A 14615-nucleotide genomic window follows, 5' to 3' on the forward strand; every position below is an offset into this window, starting at 1 on the left:
AGTCAATTCTTATAATTTTATATCACAATTTCTTACCTCAAAGGATGTAAGCCAAGATCAAAAACGCAATGTTATTTAGTACGTGTGACTTCATGTTTACACGGACAGCCATACAACAACCAGCTATATCACGGGGTAAAATAGTTCCTCAAAAAGAGAGGTGACATGAGCGTATGGATGCACAACTTGCTCTACAGAAACATCTTACGCAACACATTATTCAAATGATGAGAAAGGTCTGTTAAGAACTATCTCAGTAAGTCAGTCTCAATGACTGTGCGTCGTAATACATTTATATCAAGTACAAGACGTCAAAATTCGGGAGTTGCTAATGGTTACATGTTTTAGTCATCATTGATCAATTGGCCGATCATTGAAAGGTTATTAAAGATGTATCAAATAGACACTAAGGTAAACTCATAGATTGCTGTAGACAGTCACTGCCAGTTTGTGTATGCATTTCTTCGTTTTGTTCACTAGGATCGGTCGTAGCGAGCATAATCGTTAACGATCGTGCAGTCAAACTATGACGTTTCTCAATGTATACTTAAACGCTGAGTTCAATATAAAGGGTCTAAATGATCAGAAAGAACGCTTCTCTATGTATTCGTGCTAGGGAATTCCCAGGGGTTTCCCCAGGAATGTGGAAGTGATCATTTCAAGAACACGGTCTCGTATGAACGTCAAATTGTGTCGTTTGTACACTAATGAACGTCAATTTCGCGGTCAGGTGACCGACCCCCGTCCAATTGAAAAGCCGTATATCGTGTAAACTTCAAATTTTAAAAAATATGTAGAAATACATTAGTAGGAATACGCTTTATGGTATAAACGACTTATTCAGAAATAGTACAAATACGTTAAATGCATAAAACAAAAATACGATTAATTTTAAACAGATCATGAGAGTATCAGTTCACAGCTAATTGGCAGTGAGTCTCTGCACGATGCTGATGTGTTTATTGATAAAGCACTTTATTTGCCTGGTATCCGGAGCGCCAAATCCCGCGTCAATGAACCGTGTCTGAGCCCTCACCATAAATTTCAAATGTGGCGCTCCCCGGCCGACACCGTCATTAGATGTCATTAGACGTGTAAGATTATTCAATATGTTTAGTGTAATCTTCGATCGCACCTGATCCTGATTATCCATCTACTTCACACATCAATATTCCCCGGGGAAGTATACATCATGGAAATACGTAGCTGACATTGTGTGATTTATGGTATTATCACGTCCACATACCGGAGGAGGAAGATGTACCCAACGCGTCGTACAGTTAATATCTGAATAGTTTTCATGTTCGTGAAATATGACTAATATACTGAAGGGACGACTATGTGATATTCCGTGGGCGTAATATGGATGGGAGCAGGTTTATGGTGCTGTGATTAATCGTTCACTGGACTTTGTGGATGTCGTGTGTAGATGGTATGGTGTCAAATAACTTGTTTGGACATTCCTTTAAGAGAAAACAATTGGGTTTCAAGCAGCCACCCAGCCACTTACGCCGACCTCTCCGCACCACCACCAAACACCTCGACCTCTCCGACCCACCAACAACCACTCCGACCTCTCCGACCCACCAACAACCACTCCGCCCTCTCCGACCCACCAACAACCACTCCGCCCTCTCCGACCCACCAACAACCACTCCGACCTCTCCGCCCTTCCAACACCCACTCCGACCTCTCCGACCCACCAACAACCACTCCGACCTCTCCGCCCTTCCAACACCCACTCCGCCCTCTCCGACCCACCAACAACCACTCCGCCCTCTCCGCCTTTGTATGCGATCGTTCGGCCATCGCGTTTATCTGTGTTGCCCAGCAACATCTTTGGGGATCAACTCACTAGGCATTCCCCGCTGAGTCCACTATACGACGTCATCAGGTTGCGAGCGCGTGTTCGAATCTCCAGAATTGACGTAATGATAGAGCACTGTTTTATCGTGAAATAAACCACGACCTCTCCGACCCACCAACAACCACTCCGACCTCTCCGACCCACCAACAACCACTCCGACCTCTCCGCCCTTCCAACACCCACTCCGACCTCTCCGACCTCTCCGACCCACCAACAACCACTCCGACCTCTCCGACCCACCAACAACCACTCCGACCTCTCCGACCCACCAACACCCACTCCGACCTCTCCGACCCACCAACAACCACTCCGACCTCTCCGCCCTTCCAACAACCACTCCGACCTCTCCGACCCACCAACAACCACTCCGACCTCTCTGACCCACCAACAACCACTCCGACCTCTCCGCCCTTCAAACACCCACTCCGACCTCTCCGCCCTTCCAACACCCACTCCGACCTCTCCGACCTCTCCGACCCACCAACAACCACTCCGACCTCTCCGACCCACCAACAACCACTCCGACCTCTCCGACCCACCAACAACTACTCCGACCTCTCCGACCCACTAACAACCACTCCGACCTCTCCGACCCACCAACAACCACTCCGACCTCTCCGACCCACCAACAACCACTCCGACCTCTCCGACCCACCAACAACCACTCCGCCCTCTCCGACCCACCAACAACCACTCCGACCTCTCCGCCCTTCCAACAACCACTCCGACCTCTCCGACCCACCAACACCCACTCCGCCCTCTCCGACCCACCAACAACCACTCCGACCTCTCCGACCCACCAACAACCACTCCGCCCTCTCCGACCCACCAACAACCACTCCGACCTCTCCGCCCTTCCAACACCCACTCCGACCTCTCCGACCCACCAACAACCACTCCGACCTCTCCGCCCTTCCAACACCCACTCCGCCCTCTCCGACCCACCAACAACCACTCCGCCCTCTCCGCCTTTGTATGCGATCGTTCGGCCATCGCGTTTATCTGTGTTGCCCAGCAACATCTTTGGGGATCAACTCACTAGGCATTCCCCGCTGAGTCCACTATACGACGTCATCAGGTTGCGAGCGCGTGTTCGAATCTCCAGAATTGACGTAATGATAGAGCACTGTTTTATCGTGAAATAAACCACGCTTTGTTCCTTATTTTTCTTTGCGATTAATGGTTGTCAAAAAAAATAACGACATGGTAGTCGTCCATTGACATCTTGAGCATCGGTCTACGCAATTGGAATACAATGACATGCATCAACCTGGTCAGCGAGCCTGACCACACGATCCCGTTAGTCGCCTCTTCCGACAATAAGCATGGGATGCTGAAGATTAATTCTCACCTGGATCTTCACGAGTTATGGGATTAACGACAGTGTCAGTGGGTAAGGGTTCATCACCATGCACGGAGGAGTTTATCACATTTTATAATACTCCCTCTATAACAAGTATAAAAAATTCTAATATCATAAGCCAAGCATATTTCAGTTTTGATTTATTAATTATCGTTTTATAACTGGTTTTATCTAAAACTTCAAACGGTCATGGAGTCATGATCGCGATAATGTCTACAATTATGACTGCCATGGCGTTTCAAAACATGACTTTGAAATCCATGTAAACGGAGACATATGGGCTTGAAACCACAAATTTAGTCCATCATTAGATCATTTTAAGTTGTTTGTTTGTGACTGGAGCGATGTTTGCAATGTATAGGGAGTTACCAAATACCCCGACACGAAGAAGTCATTGACTGGAGCAGCATCACATCAAGTTACCCCCAAATCCCAGGTATGAAATACTAATGTGGATTGTCCAACTTCAGTCCACATAACGACAGCTGACAACGTAATCATCTGTCAAAATTGTTCTATGAGATGAAACATTATACTGATGAATCAGAGGTGAAAGCAGGTAGCTCGACACACTCGGAGTTCTGCATTCCTCAGAGCGAGCGTCGGGCCACGCCCTCCATTATTTCACGCCCCAGCGTGTATATATACATATAGAGACAGCGGCTGCAGGATGAAAGCTTATTGGAGCGGGCCCAGCAACGAAACCACCGACTTACAACACGAACTACTTCTATATGGACACTTTATATCCTGTAAATGAATACAATAACTCTCTTGTTGAATATGTGTGAACACAAGTCAGCCATCTCAACGCATCGTTTGACATTTGGTAAACTTTATGGTTGATGTACTTGTGTCGGAACAGAAATAGGGTAGCTATAACCTGTAACATCACAGACATGTTCCCAGCACCGTCTCAGTGAAACAGCGATGAATACACTCTGGTATAATCATCCATTATAAAGCTGCTAAATCCACTATAAACAGTGCTATACCTTTAATTAGGACAGTTTCATAAGAGTAACACCACACACACACACACACACACACACACACACACACCACTTATGTGTCACTACTGCTTATAGGTGTGAAGTACTTATCTGAGAGTAAATGTGCGTCTACCCACCGAGACATTATCATAATGTATAGATCATAAAGATTGAACGTAACATCGACTTTGTCGAATCGTGCGATGCATTTCGTGATACATATCTTACAACCTGGCTACCCTTCCTCAACTGACAACCCGAAAGTAGTCATTTCCTGGGCTAATGAAAACAAATAATCTTTCACTTGATGCCACACATCTGTTTGTTTTTGTTTGTTGTTTAACGTCTCACGTAGCAATATTTCAATAATACTACATATATGACCGCGGCCTGTTAATAATCGAGCCTGGGCCAGACCAACCGGTGATTATTGTGAGCCACTATTCACGCCGTCGGGGCACGATATCGATGACACACACAGCCAAGCAAGTTCCCAAGCCTGACCCGTCAGTCGCCTCTTACAAGAAGCAAGGATTGCCAGGGGGCCTATTTAGAATCTCTTTACATTGTTTTAAAATACAAGATATTAGGAAGAACAAAGATATAAGCTATGCAAATAGTATTTGTGCATATTATAAATCTGGGTCTATTGACGACGAGTTCAATGTTCTGTTTATCTGCGATGCCTTTGCTAACCAAAGAAAGAAATATTATTCACATTTAAAGATGCATACGTAAATAACCAAATAATGCACAATATACTTAACCCAGTGGTGTAAGTATTATTAAGTCAGTAGCCATCTTTATCAAACACATATTCTATAAGATTTCTAAGAGTTGTTAATTTAGCAAATAGCCTGTCAGTTACGTGACTACAACTGGACTTTGTTCATTCAGTTGTACTCAGGGCCACAAGGCCGAAATACTGAATAAACACGTCTGTCCGTATTCTAACCTGGAATCCTCACGGGACATTTAATTCGGTAAACAAAGTCCTGTCTGTAACCTGTGAAAGATATTGACTTAATCGCGCCAAGTAACAACGAATGACATAGCACATCAGGTATGTCCAAGAATGGCGCGTTTACTGTTAACTTTAGTCGAGATAATAATCACCATAATATCGAACTCTTTTTTTTAACTATTCCCAATATTATGTTGAGTGATATCACATAATTGGTGAATATTATATCATAGTGTATTGATTATTGATAACGCAACTGAAAAAAAACCGCACGAATCGTTTTTTGTCAGAGCCCTTTTATAATATTGGTAAGATGGACAAGTTATTAGCTCAATATTGCATTTACTATAAAGATAACTATTGATGAACCATCAGAAGACGTTGAAGGTTTCCAAATCAGATAACATCAGGTTAGTTGATGACGTCTAACAAACGTCATGATAAAATTTCATTGCGTCAAGACGACGTCACTGACAATTGGAAAGTATTATTTGTGTATATTGTGTACAACAAAATATGAAACGTTATTTCACAGGGGAATAAGTTTGCTTATACCCTAATTCGTGACGTCATATTCGTCTCAAAGTTCATACCCAAATCTTAGTTCTTTATTTGTGAAAGATCGATCTTACATTTCCAGGGCAATGTCACAAAGCTTTATCATACATTTCAATGTTATATTACTAACTGCCAGCCATGTCGTAGGGCACAATAGTATATTCTGAACATTGCAACTTTACTACGTACCTAACTGATGAGGTTATCTGGACTTATTGTGCTGGTATGTTTACGTCTATTCAGTTTTGTTCAGACTTACTCATAAACATTTCATGGATATATTTACTGCTTCTACAGCTTTACTGTGATAAACTACGGAAAATTAAGGTACACACATAGGGAATTGACCACCTGAGAGTTTATGCTCTGTTTAGTCAAAAGACTTCAAAGTCAGTAACAACTACTTTACAACGGTAAACTTTGATTTCAGAATTGTCACACCGCCGCTTAATTGTACCTCTGCGTAATTTCCATCAAACACACAATGCGTGTATATATAAGTAGCATGTCTGTATCTAGGCGTACATTTAAATATTTGTTTATAAAATATGAATACATTTCTGCATTATTTCAGTATTGCCATCTAGTACTGCCATGCAGTTCCATACTCCCGATCGCAGAGTTCAAAGGTCGCCGACTAATAATTATTGCGCATGCGTATGAGCCTTGCATTTTCAGTACAGGGAATGGGCCCTGTAGGTGAATTCACATTACAACTTCCGTAATAATCTACAGCTCTGTGTCGTCAATTTGGGGAGGATTTGTGCCTCATATTGGAATTCTGTGTCGCTTGGAGAGTTGGATACGGCGACGACGTGCTCTTAACGTGTGTTTTTTCATTGGATGTATGGGCGGCTTAGGCCGAAAATGGTGTTTTTTAATGGCTCTGTCAAGTTAAAGGTATGCGAGGCGTCGGATCTCAGACCCACCGACTTTGCCCTACGCCATCAAATGGGCCCCAACAAAGCAGTGACCCTCATAGATCCATATGTGTCTATAAACGTTGATGAGTTGTTTGTGGCTAGAACGACTTCTAAAGCAAAGACATGTCGCCCAATTTGGAATGAGGATTTTGTCGCCGAGGTGCACAATGGACAAAACATCGGTCTAACTGTGTTTCACGATGCGGCAATTCCGCCTGACGAATTTGTCGCGAATTGCACCATTTTATTCGAGGATTTGGTGGACAAGAAGGCAGATATATGGGTAGGTTATTGTTCTAGGGTGGTCATTTAGTGTCCGATCGGTGTATTCGAGATAATGCCGACAACTGGTGTGGCGTCCGTGCCGATCTCAACCTCCGCCTAGTGTGGAGATCAGGCGCTGTTCGCCCGCGTGTACTACCAACCCCGATCATTAATATTAATAATGCCCCAATAACCATATACATTTCCACAAATTTCACAAATTAATCGTCGAAATTTATTTTGCCTGCGACCCCGATTAGGCTGATTTGTTTATTTTGTTTGCAGATTGACTTGGAACCCACAGGAAAGGTTCACGTCCTAGTCGAACTGAATGGCTCGTCCTCCGATGGTAAATATTCCTATATCATTAACATATACAAATGCCTTGAGAATCACACATCGCCATCCATATAGATTGTAACCATCTAGCCACCTTTCCAGCCAATTTCCTCTTTTATTTTTTGCCCCAGATACGGTATTTACTAGATCGCAGGCAGTAGGTGGGCGCTGAAAGGGAGTTTGCAGATGCAATGACGGTAAAGCCCGTGTCGTCGCTCGAAGCAGTGTTTATGTTAATGAGGAGAAAGCAAGCGTTGACTAAACTGCATCTACGATTATATTTTACACCAGATCGCATGAAGAATCGGACAGATCAGAGATCTTACCTCAGTAACCTTTTAAAACAGTGTGCAGCAGTGGCACATAAACAAACCCAGCTTCCTGAACAAGAGTTCATGCATGGTCAATTTCTAACCTAAATATTAGTAGGTCAAAATGTGGTCATGCTAATATAGGCTGAAAATTGTGATCTTTCGGAAAAACAACAGTGAGTAAAGCCTATGTTACTTTACTTAAACGTCTTGTTCCAGCATGACATATTTGGTATAGGTAAAAAATGAAGGAAGTATTCAAGAAATTACTGGCTGTAAATGACATGTGCATGTCTAGCAAACAAACCAGCATCACGATTATTGTGTTGGTTAGTTGGAGTGTTTATAGCTAAGGATGTTAATTTTAAATTTTGATAAAAAACATTTATGTTAGAGATAAGAAACAGTCGTCAGCATTTGTATGAGATTAATCCATTGCAGAATATACAATCAGTACAGTATGTTAACATATATGGAAGATATTCACTCCACCTAAGTGTCCAAGGTTGGTCAGTATGGGATTTAATATCTTCCATGGTTTGTGTGTTTCTCACATGCTTAGCGGTATACATTTTGTCCATCAATAATGCACATTTGATATGTTTTCTCAAGTCTGAAAGTTGTCACCACTAATATCAAGTATATTTATTTTTTGTAGAGAATGTTTTATTTGTCATTTACATTTTGCATGTATTCATTACATCAGGGGATACTATTCTTCAGATTTATTTTATCACACAAAAGTGACTTGTTGATGGATGCTGACAGTATTATCAAAAGTACTGGAGTCTATCTTTAAATATAACATAGCTATGCAATAAATCGCAATGAACAATGAAGAAATAGGCTTGATTTATTTTACGATAAATCATTGTTCTATCATTGTCATTTCTGGAGATTCCAATATTTGCTTGCAACTTGATGACGTCATAAATTGGACGAAGTTATTTTTGAGAGGGAAGTGTCTAGATTCAGTTCCCCATAGATGTAGCTGGGTACCACAGATGAACGTAATGGCCAAACAATCGCACCAAAAGTGGGAGAAATATGATAATTGGTATTGTGAGAAAACGTGCAGATAATCGATGAAAAATATGTGAGAATAACAAACCCTGTAATAAAATGGACTTGTATTCAAGGGGTCATAATTATTTAAAGACGGATAAATGTTTTCAAAGCTTGTCCTTTTATTGACATCTGTGAAAAGGCTGTACAAATGTTGACATCTCATATATGAAATAAACTACTCATTGTTGTTGCTTATACAGTTAAACACTGCAGAGAGAATAAACCACTTGGCTCTGCACCCCTCATGGTTTATTCTCCCTGCATTGTTTTTTTGTACGATAAATAACTCCAAACTCTTCGTTTATTTATTAATTAAACACTGTTAGATTTATAATAACAATATTTGTCACTTTGAATAGGATACAGAATCCTTTAAAAGCACTTCTCTGGTTCTATGTACTAATAAACAATAAAGATGTACCTTATAGGATGTTCAGTACATCGTAATAACCTGTTCCATGTATCAGTACAAATGATACAGGTATAAACAAGGCTGACATGACATGGTTTGAATGAAATTGTCAAATATTATTTTCTGCTTATATGTACAGCATGTACAAGAGGTCTGAAGCCAGTGTTTTATTAATTGACTCACATATACAACTATATTTTGCCTTGGCTACCTTTCATTACCCTTCAGGGGGCCCGGGTGGCCCAGTTGTCTAAGGCGCCGCGATTCGCTGTGCAGAGTTGAGTCCCTTTGGCACGCCAGAAACCTATGATTGTGGGTTCGAATCCCGGTTCGCCCCGATTATGTTTCTAGGTTTGTCAGCACCATACCCGTGCTCGTGGGTTTCACCGAAGTGGTAAACGTCTGAGACTTGCATCACTTCGGGCTTTCCTCCCACATTAAGCTGACACACCGTGATGTAACTGGAATACTGTTAAAAGTGGCGTTAAACCCAACTCACTCACTCACTCATTACCCTTCATGACAGAAATGTTTCCTCTTCATTTGGTGGGTTTTCATGGTTGTTATCATGTATTGTATTGCCACTCAAGAACTATATTGTGCAACAATAATGTGTAGAATTACAGTCCCAGAGTCTGTCATGGTATTGTATCTGATTCATTGGAATGATGACACAGTAGTTGGGTTATTTCTGATCTTTGAACAAACGCTTAGCATCATGATGAGGTGGAATATTCTCAAAAAATGACTAAAGAATAGTTTATCTTGAATGTAACTAATTTATTGTCATATTTCTGTGTTGTCAGTGATTATTTAGATGTATGACTTTGTATGTCATTCTCAGCTAGAAATATGCACATGTTCATGCACATTCGTGACCAATCATGCATCTCTGATATAAATATATACTTTTGAAAAAAAATATATTTGTCAAGCAATTCAACTCATTCTTTCTCAGCTGTTTATCTTTTACAATTTATTTGCAAATTATGAGTATAGATAAGATTTTAAAATCAGATGAAGAAGACTGACAAGACCAAGTTGACTTACTATTTAAACAATGAAATTTGAAACTTATTGTCAAATAGTATAGCCAGTTCGTATCAAGTTGTGTGAGTACTATTATAATATCATTATAATGCCATATTCACCCTGTCAATGCACTGATCTAGGTATTTCTAAATATATGCTAATCTGTGTTGGAAATAAGTGTATGGTCGTAGGCCGATGGCAGGTAGATGTCATGTCGGAATTGTAGTTTGAATTGGGCTTTATGGTCTGTAGTTAATTGACATGTAAATTCATTTGTCAAAATAAGTAATAAGCTGCAGTTTTTTAAATGAGGGCCTGAAGAGTTTAGTCAGGGCAGGCAGCTCCTAAAGTCAATGGGTCCTGATGGCAGCCTGAAAATTTAATTTAATTCAAACACTGATACTAAGTACGTGGCATAGTCGTTTTGAAACTCACTCCCTGTGCAATGCTTATCATAACAGGTGACTTAATGAATGGGGTGGTCAGACTCAGTGACTTGGTTCATAGCATGCCATCATAGCCTGACAGCGTGGATCGTTGCTTACAATATCAATCACTGTTTTGCCTCGTCAAGTCCCAGTTATTGTACAAGCCATCATCATATAGGTGAAATATTTTTGCTTAGTTCCTTACAGGTTTTTAAGCCAGAATACATGTAGTCGTCTCCGTCACTTAAGACCCCAAATGTTGATACATAAGTTCCCATTATGGATGAATGGATGTATGCATGCATGTATGTACGGCCTATCTTCATACGATGGATTCCTTTTATTGTAATAAAGGTTAGTGCAAGAGTTTGCTTCTACATGTTTTGAAATAATTTATTTGAATCTCAAATATCTTTGCATGTATGATTTGCAGTATGCCAGCCATCATATGGTTGTGAATGTTATTAAGGAATCAATTTTCTTTACTCAACTTGTATTTTTTTGTTCATTCATCTCTTGTTATATTTAGTACAGGTATGTGACACGGAGGTGTGTGTTTAGGGATAACTTAGAGAATCACATGATCATCCAACTATGCTATAGCAATTCAATCCATTTTTACATACATTTTACTTACCACTGTCCTAATTTTGATACTTCTATCCATCCACTCAAATCCCTGCATAAATATGTTAATAAAGCATCAGTTAAGCATCAGTGTTAAAGCACTAGTTATGGAAACAGGGATTGTCTCTATATATGTCAGTGCATGCTGTCGTGCCTGATTGTAGACATCAGATTAATACCCCATAGTAATATCTCACATAGTCATATCAATAGATAGTTTTTATTAGAAAAGCTATCATTTGGTGCACATCTAAACTCAGCTAAGCTGACACCTTGTATAAGTTTGATATGATCCATGAATACCGTGAAAAATATGAATCTCTTCCTTCAACAAGTACATGTCCATTCTACAAAGTCTAATTTTTCATATATTGACATAAATTTTATTAAACTAGATGATGGAAATTGCTTACATATTGTATTGTCTTTACTACTGAAGGAATAACTATCATAGCCTGCAATCTCATTTTAAATCAGATCTTAGTTCTTGTTACTGCCTAACAAGATCTGAGGACATCCCATTACAGGTCACGTCAGAACGACCTTTCATCCGACCAATCAGAGTGTGGCTTACCAGATCAGGGAAGTGACAATCGGAATGTGTTTTTTAATCTTGCTACCTTTGAAAAGTTTTACACAGGGCATTCCAAACGACAGTTACAGTCTTTATGACTGAATCCATACAATCTAGGCCTCTTTGGGCCATTTTGGATGTTTATTTGTTCAGTTTCCAATTTTTTAGCGAGAATTTGTCTAAATATGTATCGAAACATAGTCACCAGTTTGTCACTAGTGCCGTAAAGCATGAGAAAGCTGCCTACTGATTGGCTGTTGTTGTCCTCTTGTCAGTCATTCCATTTGTTGGTCAAAGTTTGTGAAAGGTCGGTCTGACATGACCTATAATGGGATGTCCTCAGATGTTTGTTTAGCCTTAGCAAGAACTAGGATCTGATTTTAATGAGGTTGTCTTGGCCTGTTACAAACAAATCTGTGAATATTGCAAAGGGACTATAATGTCTGCGAAACAATATCATAATGACAGATTAATGGGTGCCTAAATAATAAGTTTTAAAATCAGTGATAAGATAGATACTTTAATTCATTTTCCAACTCTTGGTATATCTTCAAAATGGATATTAAACTGAAAGTAATTTTAGGAAGCCATGTCTAGTAATAGCTCCGTTGAAACAATGTTGCAGTGTACATTTGAATCTATCATCCAATATGGTCCTAAGAGCAACAAACATTAATTTATTAAGGGTGAATCGATACACCAATATTCCAATGCATCCCGATACTTGACCCACGATAGATACATGTGGGCCTATATATCGATACACCACGAAACGGAACGCAAAAGTACTGTGTTCCCTCACTATTTCACCTTTCAGTATTGTGCTATCTTGGCTCCCAAAAATTACGTTTTTAATAAGCTCAAGTTTTACGCTGACATGATGTTTTTCCCCTATCTCGAAAAACATTATCAGCTGCTCACCGTAAGCTGGTAACACTTGATATACCAGTCAACAAATCCAAACTGAAGTACGCAATTCAATCCTATTACTATACTATCTGGTTATAAAAACATGTTCGTTGTATATCTGCACTCATATTTGTAGTGTATTTTATTTATTTTATTCAAAATTTCATTCAATATTGTTGACATTAATTTCGTCAAAATTGTGTGTGAAGTAATCGGTAGATCACACAACTCACCATTATTTACAGCAACCATGAACAGATTACTGCTGCTGACGCCTTGAAACAAACTTTAGTTGCAAGGGAATAGAGACATATATAAATGCCATACTTTAACTCGTTAAAAGTCTTATTTGTGGCAAATCGACTATTATATGTCAATATAACCTTCCGCAAACAAAATACATGTAGCGCGGAAAGTCCGTACGGAGTGGTCAGTATGTTCCACACATAAAAATATCCTGCAATAGCAATCAGCTGCACCAAAGTGCCATGCTTATGGTAGTTATCATTTTAAATATATATCGTAAAAGCTGCAACTAAAGTAAAGAGATATTGGAATATATTATTCCTGATAAAACAATAATTTCAGATAGAATTTCTTCCCACCATTGCATCAAAATTCTTTGATGTATCATTCGGTACTTTTTAACTGGCTCACCGGTAGATTCCGAGAAAACGTGTGTATAGCTGATTGCTTTTTCCAGCTTAATTTATGAGAAAATACACAAAATCTTAATCTCTGCATATAAAACAATGCCTCTGAGAGCAGGAAATAACATTTGAATGGTAAATCATTGTGTCTAGTTATGTTTTATATCAAATTTCATATTTTTATTGATCAAGTTTGTTACACCTGTTCGTTCACCTGAAGGGACACGATGTTTGTTTTCTAAAGTGCATAACACTCGATAATTATTTTTTTAAACTATGAATCATGAACAACTACTATTCTCATCTGTTTTTCAAACTCTGAAACGTACATCGTAGATTGTGTTAAGTCGGCAGAGCATGTACTGTTGTGTTGGTCATCCACCCCACCTATGACAACACCTCGGTTAACACACAACAGCAGGATACATTGTCAGTACCCAGAGGGCATCACTGTCCTCGGACAACGCTGACATCATAATTGTTCTGAAAAAGAACCTGAAGTTGAACTATTCAGACTTTGAAGTACATTGATTTTCTTTCTGGTGTTTTGAAGTTTGAAGTGTTTTGAAGGAAAGTTAGAGAAAGTTCCACTTAGAAAAATAATTTAAACTGTTCCAAAATCATGAAAGGTTCAATCTTGAAATGCTTTAAGTTTTTAAACCTAATGAGTACTGGAGTACTGTTATCTCTTGGTTTTTTTCATTGTTGCGTATCGAGATACATATGGTATTGTGACCAGAATATCAAGATATGTATCGCATGGTGTCCTTCCTGTATCGTTGCAGCCCTTGAAGTTATACAACACAATTGGGCTATTCATATACAATGTGATGTGATGTACTGACAATGTACATTTTTGCACTTTTTCACATACAAGAGCACATTGCCAAAAATAATTTAAGTGGTCCAGATTATCTAAGTCCCCGTATCTATTTGGCTTGCGCCGGTTCAACTCAAAGTGGCCATCGAATGGTGGGTGAGCCTTCTCGTAGCGAGGATTGGATCATGCACTGTGGCTTTCTGCTGTAGTCAAGAGCAGTAAGAGGTTTTATGACAGTTTTATAGAAGTTAGCTACATGTAAACAAGGCATATGCTTGTGTGTATATATTCACAAAGTCATGAAACCAGCACGAGGTAACACTAGTTTATGTTATTACCTTCCAATTTGGGTTGGCAAAAATATAAAAAAATAGAATTGGTAGTTTAATATTTTGTAGTATTTTTACCACAAATACTGTTTCTGCATACAGTGCAGGAGGTTTAGTCTATATTTACAGTAACATGTATATATATATATAGCTCTGTCAGAGAAGGTATTGTATTAGGATGCTCT

General features: G+C 39.7%; 2 protein-coding genes across 2 annotated transcripts in view; both read left to right on the plus strand.

Annotated features, from left to right (window-relative positions):
• Positions 1-1416: 1416 nt before the first annotated feature.
• On the plus strand, positions 1417-2923 carry LOC139443576 (uncharacterized). Its single transcript, XM_071224546.1, has 2 exons — positions 1417-1799; positions 1939-2923. Exons 1-2 carry the CDS (start codon positions 1417-1419, stop codon positions 2921-2923), a joined length of 1368 nt encoding a protein of 455 aa, XP_071080647.1.
• A 3509-nt stretch (positions 2924-6432) lies between these two features.
• LOC139444134 (calcium-independent protein kinase C-like) overlaps positions 6433-14615 on the plus strand; it is a 47246-nt gene continuing 39063 nt past the window's right edge. The window contains exons 1-2 of the mRNA XM_071225037.1: positions 6433-6950; positions 7217-7280. Coding sequence (XP_071081138.1) covers positions 6588-6950; positions 7217-7280 — 427 coding nt within the window. The 5' untranslated portion in view covers positions 6433-6587. The remainder of the gene's footprint in view (positions 6951-7216; positions 7281-14615) is intronic.

Source organism: Haliotis cracherodii, unplaced genomic scaffold (assembly GCF_022045235.1).
Source record: "Haliotis cracherodii isolate W230 unplaced genomic scaffold, xgHalCrac1.p SCAF_5, whole genome shotgun sequence".
NCBI classification, from domain to species: Eukaryota; Metazoa; Mollusca; class Gastropoda; order Lepetellida; family Haliotidae; genus Haliotis; species Haliotis cracherodii.

Coding starts and splice junctions, on each gene's coding strand:
- LOC139443576 (XM_071224546.1), top strand. CDS start 1,417: ATGTCGTGTGTAGATGGTATGGTGTCAAATAACTTGTTTGGACATTCC. Junction 1,800..1,938: donor CTCCGCCTTTGTATGCGATC/GTTCGGCCATCG, acceptor ACGTAATGATAG/AGCACTGTTTTATCGTGAAA.